This window comes from Enoplosus armatus, chromosome 3 (assembly GCF_043641665.1).
Source record: "Enoplosus armatus isolate fEnoArm2 chromosome 3, fEnoArm2.hap1, whole genome shotgun sequence".
NCBI lineage: Eukaryota > Metazoa > Chordata > Actinopteri > Centrarchiformes > Enoplosidae > Enoplosus > Enoplosus armatus.
In genome coordinates, this window is record NC_092182.1 from 7,865,653 (window position 1) to 7,875,394 (window position 9,742).

The 9,742-nt window shown below is 42.7% G+C and overlaps 2 protein-coding genes across 2 annotated transcripts; one reads left to right on the forward strand and one right to left on the reverse strand.

The window, feature by feature from the left end:
* Positions 1 to 2,426: 2,426 nt before the first annotated feature.
* Positions 2,427 to 6,155, reverse strand: zbtb49 (zinc finger and BTB domain containing 49). Its single transcript, XM_070902562.1, has 7 exons — positions 6,004 to 6,155; positions 4,748 to 5,859; positions 4,581 to 4,627; positions 4,418 to 4,491; positions 3,993 to 4,075; positions 3,707 to 3,868; positions 2,427 to 3,169 (listed from the first exon to the last, which is right to left on the reverse strand). Exons 1-7 carry the CDS (start codon positions 6,153 to 6,155, stop codon positions 2,427 to 2,429), a joined length of 2,373 nt encoding a protein of 790 aa, XP_070758663.1.
* Positions 6,156 to 6,976: 821 nt separating this feature from the next.
* Positions 6,977 to 9,742, forward strand: lyar (Ly1 antibody reactive homolog (mouse)). The gene is made up of 8 exons (XM_070903175.1): positions 6,977 to 7,356; positions 7,459 to 7,573; positions 7,679 to 7,786; positions 7,922 to 8,002; positions 8,269 to 8,587; positions 9,040 to 9,093; positions 9,280 to 9,365; positions 9,527 to 9,742. The coding sequence occupies exons 1-8, from the start codon at positions 7,235 to 7,237 to the stop codon at positions 9,662 to 9,664; spliced, it is 1,023 nt and encodes a 340-aa protein (XP_070759276.1). The 5' UTR covers positions 6,977 to 7,234; the 3' UTR covers positions 9,665 to 9,742.

Below are 9,742 nucleotides of genomic sequence, written 5' to 3' on the forward strand. Positions count from 1 at the left end.
TTTACAGACATGCAGCTACACAACGACAACAAGCTAAATAAATTAAACATAAAGCTATTATATACAGGCAAGACCTGGACACCAAACTATCCTCTATTTATTCAGGTCAGATTGTTACACTCTGTATGTATAGGGTTGTGGTGCAGATAGTATAATAGTGCATGGCAGTACGAAGGATGCTGGAAGAAGTTAGGAATAATCTCTCTCTCTTACTATTATAAAGTTTCTTACAACAAGACCTGGGAATTTGGGAATTTTACATCAACTGTCACAGTGGAAATGTGTGAAGTGGCTTGTGCTATGTCAAAGGCTGCAAATCTTCAGCAACAGGGTTGTTATTGATGCCTTCTGACGCTCAACACATTTCTGACACTTCTTCCTCACTGTGTTTCTGCATCCAAGTTGTGAAGGAGAGCAGGGTTTTCTCTCACACTTTGGTATCTGCTGTAAAGTGAGAGCATGCTCAAGCTCACCAGGAGTTGAATCATTTCTCAATGTGGTGTGAACACACACACTCTTCTCAGGGTGTGAAGCATCAGTATGTTTTCCTGCCCACAGTCTATGTCTCTTGTCCGTCAGCGGTTGGAGAACCGATGAAGGAGAATGAACACCATGATAACAGACTTATCCTATGTGTTGCTAGGCAACTAATCCAGCAAACATGGGAATGCCTGTATGTTGTGCCAGTGATGACCAATTATCAGCTGCCTGTCTTGTCTGCTCAGTGCACTGTTTACAAGTCTCACATGCAGCAGTGATGCTGCACAATGTTAACTGGACGTGAAGTGAATGTGAATCTCACTTGTGACAGCTTTGTCAACAACATACTCGGTCTCCGTAAAAAAACAAATCCATGCCAAATGCAATGCTCATACCTTCAGGCACACACGGAGTGAACAGGCATTACATAACATGCTTCTATGTATTTGCTGTAGATTTTGTCATTGGTTGCTAGCTACGTTGTATGTTGGATGAATTATAACGGCCATTGTCTGTTTTGAGGTATATCCACCACATCTAAGCTGGTGACGTTACAGTTTGTGGGACTTTCTTCACACATTCCAACGTGAACTGTAGTGTCTGCTTTCTAGCTCCCTCTGTAGTCTATTTATCAGCATAACACCAACACAAACGTGGATGTAGATTCTTCATCTTCTTGCACCCCTAATGTCCTCAAGACACGCTTTAACACTTGTGCAGATTAATGAAACATTTCTTGGAAAGGCCAAAATATTTGTTTTAAAGTGAACATCAAATACTGGATTTTAAATATCTTTGTGAATTATTAAACTATCCCTATGCTACATTGTGAAAACATGGGAAATAAAAAATACTGTGGTAAGAGATGTTTTTTTTTAAATTAAATAACAGTGACATATACGTTAAATAGATACATATTTTATTCTTTTATGAATATAATACGTCAACAGTTGACACTGGAAGTTGAAAATAGGTCTGCATTTTTACATTTTAAAGTGCAGTGCAGTATATACAAAGTGAAAGAGTGTAACATTCTTATTAGTGGAGATGCATCCTGGGATGAAAAACTGCTGCTGCACGGCCCTCTATGGGCTCTAATATTCAAGATTGATACACTTCCAAGGGTTACAAGCCACACCCTAATCAGTGATGTCACATCAGGGGTCCTCCATCAGCTGCCACTTGTTGTGACATCACTGACAGGGGTGTGGCCAGAAAAGCGTCACCCTTGGAAGTTTTAAGAGCAGCCAACAGCATTTTTGATTCATCTACTGCAAGACTAAGTCACACCAAACCAGGTGCTGCTGCGAGAACGCCAGTCCTCCCATTCATTTGAATGTGGGTAGTGCGTTTAGGCTGCGGCGGTGGTGGGGAGCACAGGTGATGCCGAAAAAGAACGGAGCAGCCCTGCTGCAAAAAGTTGAAACAGAATAAACTTTTGTCGTCACGCTGCAGTGGTCAATCACGCAAGTCTGTGAACAGACCAGGAGATGGCCACAGGAAGAAGAACCTTGTTTACCACGTAGCATTCTTCTGTTTACAGAGCGACTGTGAAGATGGAGGAGAGACTGACGCCGTGACCTTTCCAGAGATGGTCAACCCTGCCAGGAGGGAGTACAAAGACATTAATCGCCGCACAGTCGCTTGCCGTTGTATCGCTCCTCGAGTTGGGATTCCTGGTGTGGAATTGTCACCTTAGGTAGGGACATTCCCACACTTCCGCACAAGAGTAGATTCATGATTTCTTTCATTTAAGAAATACAAGGAAGCACTTTGATTTTACTCTGAACACATAATTAAACACTTTAAGTTATGAATAATTCATATTATTACTATTCGCCCCATTATAGAAGCTATCATTTTTGTGTTACAAATCAGTTTAAACCAATCAAGAGCCCACCCTTTGAACTGGCCCTACTGTGCTTATCTGAAGAAGATGCAGCATCTTACTGCTCCATGTCATTATCATTCTGCAGAGTTTTCATTGCCAGGCCCCAAAGAGTTACACTGGAGATAAACTGGCCTTCGGTGGACCTGTAGGACCCACTATTGGGCCTGCTAGAAGAAGTAAGGGAACTGCAGTGATTGTCTGCGGGAGGCAGGTAGGGCCTCCCCGCCAGACCTCTGCCCATCTCCACTGACATATTCCCATTCTCCACATATGGACCATACACGGCCTCCTGAGGGTGGGGTTTGGCCAGCTTCAGGTGGTCTGCGGCAGTCAGGGCTGCACTTCTCTCCTGGTGATTGGAGGAGAGGAGGTGATGGGGTACCAGCGAGCGCAGCTCTGGAAGGGGCGTGGGCGTAGAAGCTGGGCTGAGGTGCATGTTGGGAGGTGGAGTCTCTATATGTGGCGTTGGTTGTGGTGGTGAAGGAGTAGGCGGTGAGGGTTTCTCCAACCCTGCATGGGGCATCACGCTGGGGAAATGCGGCTCACTGGCTGCGGCAGGAGGTTTACTGTGGCTGACAGGTTTGGGGAATGAGGCCGCTCCATCTGAGCTACGAGGTGGGTCAGAGTTGTCGGTGACCGGGTTGTCGGCTGGAGCCCCTTTGCAGTGCATGTTGCTGTGTCTCCTCAACATGGCAGAGCGAGTGAAGCTCTTTCCACAGGTGTTACAGATGTAGGGTTTCTCGCCAGTGTGTGACCGTATGTGACGCTGCAGGTCCCCTGAGCCAATGAAGCACTTCCCTACATTAATTAAGAACACATGTTGAGTAAAACACTGTGCAGACATTAGCATTTTTTTTTTTTTTTTTTTTTACAATATCACTCAAGCATTTTAATGCCTTTAGTTTTGTTCATTTGGGCAGGTTAAGAACAATACCATTCATCAGTAGGTGGCACCAAAAACTAAAAAAAATATTACTGCAACTATTATTTTCATTATCGATTCATCTGCAGATTACTTTCTCAATTAATCATTTGGTCTATAGAAACAGTGAAAAATGTCCATCATAATGTCGTAAAGCCCCAGGTGACGCCATGCTTGTTTTGTCCGATTGAATGTCAAGAACCCGAAGATATGTAGTTTTCACGAGTTAAAGAAGAGCAGCCGATCCTGGAACCCTGAAGCATCAGATGTTTAGCATTTTTTCTTTACATTTTTTTTGCGACTAATCAATTATCAAATGAATTTTGTCGACCGACTAATCATTTCAGCCCTTGCACACAGTTTTATACAACTATGTCTACAGTGGAATCAACAAGACAGAGACTGCTCCTTACCACAGGTGGCACAGCTGTGTGGTTTTTCCCCAGCGTGGCGGGCCTTGTGCTTCAGAAGCTTTCTGTGTGTGTTAAACGATTTTCCACACTGGTCACATGTGAATGTCTTGTCTGTGGCGTGAGTCCTCTTGTGCTCCTTGAGATTACTCAAGTTGTTAAATCCTGAGGTGCAGTGACAAATAAAACACCAGTTTAATGAACACAAAATGTGCCACAATAAGAACTAAATATAGGTGGATTAAGGAAGTAATTAAGAGAATTGCTTCTGTTTAGAGCAGTCATTTACCTCGACCACATATATCACACAGATGTGGCTTCTCTCCTGTGTGGACCACTTTGTGACGATGGACATCCCCTGATGCAGTAAAGCTGGAAAATAAAGACGAATATTCAATTTACAGACAACTGTAGGGATTATTAGGGTTGTGTAATGTAGGGGAAATATCATATAATTTTATTGAAAGTTAGTCATCACCACAAAATCTTTATCAAAGCCTCAATATGTAAGTTTAAGACATATTATAAATATTGGTATACTTAAATCATGGCATATGGCCAAGCTTTGGAAACTATTAAGCAATTAGTAAAGGCAGACACACAAACATACAACATATAGCTGCAAACCGACAAAAAAAACCTATAGGGGGTAGGGGAATGACAAAAAAAGAGAAATAAAAATGAATGAAAACAGATACATGGAAGGTACCTCACCTTTTACCACATAACTCACAGATGTACGGTTTCTCTCCAGAATGTCGCCGCAAATGTGTCTGTAGATTTCCAGCCTGTAAAACAAAATCAGTTAGTTGTCTCAATATAGTTTTCCCATCTCAGTATAACTGTGGCAAATCAGAAATAATAAACCAGATGATACCTGTGAGAAGTTTCTACCACACACGTTACACTGAAAGGGCTTCTCACCTGCAACAACATTTAGGTTTACGTCTGAAAAATATTATTACAATTACAATTATTACGGAAACGGATTACGTGTTATTGTAAACCATGTGTGGTTTTAAGGCAATTATAAACAGTTAATACCGGTATGTGAGCGCTTGTGCAGCTCCAGGTTGCTTGGGTGTTTGAAGATCTTCCCGCACACCTCACAACAATACTGCTTGTGTCCTATCTGCTGTGGAGGCTCTGGCACAGTCTTCAGATTTTGCTCTTCTTGGTTCACAGGCGGAGGACTGGGAAGTTGTGTTTCTGTTGCCGCCTCTGTAACCTGCTCCCTGCCTGCATTAAGGTCCTCCACAGGAGCTTCTGAAGCTTCCGTCTGGACCACAGACTCTTCTTGATGACTCTCTTTGGGACAGCTGAGGACAGGCTCACTGACTGACTCAGCAAACATCTCCTCCAAAGCCTTCTGAGACCGGAGGTAGTTGTACTTCTTTAGGTATACGGCCTTCTTTGGGCGAACTGGCTTGTTGAGCATTGAGTCTTCTGAGTTAGAGCTGGGGGTGTTTAAATTCTCTGAGGGTGTTAAAGAAGAGACAGGGTTCTTTTCAACTGCCACAGACGTGCAGGGAGGATTGGGCTGAACTGTGTTTCCTGGGCATACAGGAGTGTGGCTCCCTCCCTGGCTGACCCCTAGCTGACACTGCTGCTCCTCCACCAACACCAAAGGGCCTGGGCCTTGGTTTGAGGCTACACTATTAGTCTGAAGTGCACTTTGTTTAAAGTATTGCTTACTGTAGAAGTTACGGAGCTTGTAGCCATGGACAAGCTGTTTTTCAATAGGTGCCTGAGTGCTGCCGGCTGTGTCACAGTTTGAGCTGCTATTAGGCACAGAAACAGGCATCCTTTCACTGCTGAAGCCAGGCCTCTGGGTTTCAGAGGGACAGTGGAGGTCAACATCATGAGGCAGACTGCTCCCCAAGAGGCAGTCGTGCTCAGAGCTCAGCATGCCCGGGAGAGAAAATGATGGGATTTCCACTGGCGGAGGACAAGGCTTGAGGAAAGCATTGCACATGCTCTGAACGTTTGGAACCTGCAAACACTGGGCAATGTCCAGGAGTGCCTGAACATTATCTTGGTTGACGTCAAGATGGGAGGTGTACATGTAGTCCAATATCTGGCCGATGCCACTGACGTCCTGGATGACCAAGTTGAACACCTCATTCTTCTGACTGGGGGAATTTTGGAATAAAGACCTGGAAATATCAAAATAGTACTTGTTCACATTATGTTACTCTTAAACAACAGAGTATGATTACTTAGCTAAGTGACATGGATGTAAATATGCCACTGATTCACTGATGTGTCACTCCATTAAATATATAAAGACATAAAGGCACCTGAAATGGGAGCTGAACGCAGCCAGGACATTTTTGTGGGCTTTGAAGCAGACACCTTTGACCACCAGCATGCAGTCACAGAGCAGACCCTGAATCCTCTGCTCCTGGAGCTGCTGCAGGAGGTAGGAGCTGTGGCTGGACAGGGCGTCCATTGTCACTCAGCTGCAGAACCACTCAGCTCCAACTTATCCATCAAGAAAGGACACATGCCAAAAACAACAAATCTCTAATGAAGCTATTAATTATTCTTCTGGTTAGCCAGCCCTTGAAATGCAACTAGATTGTAAGTGACACGAGCTAGTGCTGGCAACACTTTTCAAACGGTAATATTCATATGTATCTAATTCAACAAGCGCGCAGAATCCAGTCTGTCTGTGCTACGAGACCACCCATGCAAAAATTGGACGAAAACTGCTAACAAGCTAACTACAAAGCTATGCTAGCCAACCACAACGGTAAGTGGTGTGAATCCGTGCAGCACCAAATCCCACAAGAATTAAATTTGCAACCGAGAATGAAAGTCCTAAATATTGTCGGTTTAGTAACGTTTGTCATAAAGATAAGTCGAAACTTACAACCAACGATTTCAGCTTTCATTTGGATGATGGGTCACTTTCCGAGTGTCACGTCACTTCACTTCCTGGTACAACCTGTATTCCGCGCAGCCTAAACATGAAGGATGGTTTGGAGACTCACTGAGAATTTAACATACTGTAACGTGTCAAGTTGATGTAACTAACTGCTATGCAGTCGCTATACACATTTAGCTCTAGAATACAAAAAAGCTTTGTACAAGAATCATTTCTATCCTGGTCGGAACTTATCTTCGGCCGCATGTTTTACGGAAGACTATTAATGTAGCTATCGAATATTGGTGTGGTCACGTGTGTTTTGAAACGTTTAAACGAATGGAACAGAGCAGGCGGTTGCACTCAAATGCGATTTTGAAGGAAAAACAAGTTTAACATCGCGACTCACAGCATTTATTCTCGCTGATAAACCCTCTGCTCGTTCGGTCATTGGTTTATTTTAACATTTGCTTGCTTTGGATAGCGTCAGCTAACTTTCTTTGGCTAGCATTAGCCCACACCAACGCTGTGGCCAGTCGGGTCTCGCTTTCGCAAGAGGATTGCACCAATTTCGGTTTAACGTATACGTTGGTACAGTTAGTACTAGCTAGCTATTTGTGTTAGCAGATTCAGTTGAATTGAAGTTATCAGTACGGCTTAAAATGGTGTTCTTCACCTGCAACGGCTGTGGTGAGTCCCTGAAAAAGGCTCAGGTTGATAAACACGTGAACATGTGCCGGGGCTGCCAGGTCCTGTCCTGCATCGATTGTGGAAAAGACTTCTGGTAATGTTCGCTGTTTACCTTAGCTAACGTTTGCTAGATAAAACCACTTTAGCATTAGCCTCCAATCTCACAGTGCTCCATATGTGCAATTATTTTGAACAGGGGTGATGACTACAAGAACCACAATAAATGTATCAGTGAAGATCAGAAGTATGGAGGGAAAGGCTACGAGGCTAAGGCAAACAAAGGAGATGTGAAACAGCAGCAGTGGATCCAGGTAAAATGCACAGCAACGATGCCCATCACTGTCAACGTTCTGTCTGTGTTTAAAGAAAGAAAGAAAGAGTTTTTTTTTCCTAACTTGATGCTTCCTCTCCTGAAGAGAGTCCAAGAAGCTATGAACAAACCTGGAGTCAGTGCAAAGCTAAAGAATGTGCTCCAACAAGTCAGTTCCTATGATAATGTCCCAAGAAAGAAGGCCAAGTTTCAGGTCAGTATTACTTCAATCTGCACTAATAATCTTATGTTTCATAGATCACACTGTGATAAACAGTTGTCTTCATAGTGTGTAGTGGGGACTTGCATGCATGAACTAATCCATTTTCATTTTTGGTCTAATCTTCAGAACTGGATGAGAAACAGTCTTAAAATAGCCAACACCAGTCTTCATGATGAAGTGTGGGACATCCTCGCTGCAGCTGACAATGTAAGTTACTTTGCTTAAAAGGTTACTTTTATCATTTGTTTGTTTTACTGTTTCCCTGTGCATATTAGTCAAATTCAAGGTAATGAATATTGATTGTTAGATACATGTTTTAAAGGTTTTACAGCTTTGGAGATGGCTCAATGTAGTTCTGCTTTAAGAGATGAAGAGAAAACATGGCCTGCTTCCTTCTGCTGTCTGGTTGTAATAAATTCAAATCCCAAGTTTTCAATATCACTGTCTTTCATTACCCACCCATGCTCTGACAGCCTCCTGAGGCCCCACAGGAGACTAAAGAAGATAAACAGACAGTGGCTGAAGTCAAAGTGGAGACTAACGGAAATGAACAGCAGAACGGCCTCCCGGACGCTAAGAAGAAGAAACTGAACAAACGGGAACGTAAAGAAGCCCGTCAGCAGAACAATGGGAAGGTGGTGAAGAAGGTTGCACAGGAGGTAGATGAAGAGCGGCCAGGCAAAGAGAAAAAAAAGGGCAGAAAGAGAAAGCACAGCTCTGAGGAAGACGGAGAAGAAGAACAGAACGGGCACGGTGCTGAAGATGAGACATCTGGCAAGAAAACAAAGACAAGTAAGACATTTTCTAAAGGTCTACCCACAATCTGTTTCAGGATGCTGTTCTCCTTACAGTATTATATAATCAGCCACTGTTGAGTCCTTATTTCTGCGTATCGTTATTGGTAGTATTAGTAGTTCAACTTTGTGTCTTTTAATGAATACCATTTCCTCGCTTAACTGATATGAAAATGTGAAATGGCTAAATGTTTGTAAAGTTTGTTTGGCCACCAAATGTAGATAAAAATGTTTCTCAAAAATTTTATTAACTTTTGTGGAAGTTCTCAAATACACTCAGAACGTCCATTTTATTGCAGTATGCTCTTATGTCCTTGTGTTTGAAAGTATGCTCTTTATACGTATGGCCAATTTTCCTCTTTTTTTTTTTTACTTGTGAAACCAGTCTTCATTTAATTGTTAATTAATATTGAGCTTAATATATAACTGTATTATCTTTTTTTCTTTCAGCGGACCAAGCTGCAGAGGCGGCAGAGGAGACTGAGGATCAAGAAGTTCCCAAAGGTAATATGGCTTGTGACATGACTTTGATTGACATCTTTTAGAATAAATGACGTGTAAAAGATTTAAGCCACCAGGGGTCAGTGTTGCTGCTTTTGTTGACATTGAGGAAATGGCCCTCAGTGAATACCCCCCCCCCCCCCCCCCCCCCCCACTAGCAGCTAATTTATGTGTCTCATTAATTTACAGGCAAATTCAACTGGAAGGGAAATATCAAGGCAGTACTGAGAGAATCACCTGACCAGGAACTGTCGGTAAAGAAACTCAGGAAGAAGGTGAGGAATGGAGTGTTTTAATTTCTCTGTGGACATGAGTCTAAAGTTCTTTGTTTGCACACCATCCCATTTGACATCTGAACCCAGCATGTAGTTATATTATTTGAAAATTAGTGGTCTTTGGTTTAATGTGATATTAAGCGCTTGTTCCCCTTTGACAGGTCGTGGCAGCGTACTACTCTTTCACTGGTGATGGAAATTTTAAAAAGGAGGAGGAAGTGCTAGCCCTTTTCAACAAGAAGATCAACAACAATCCCAAATTTAGAGTCTTGAAAGACAGAGTTAGACTTGTAAAGTAGATATGTTTGTCTCACCTGCCTGATATGAAATGTATTTTGTTCATAGACTTTTAAAATTTAAAAGCCAGTGTTGTCTGT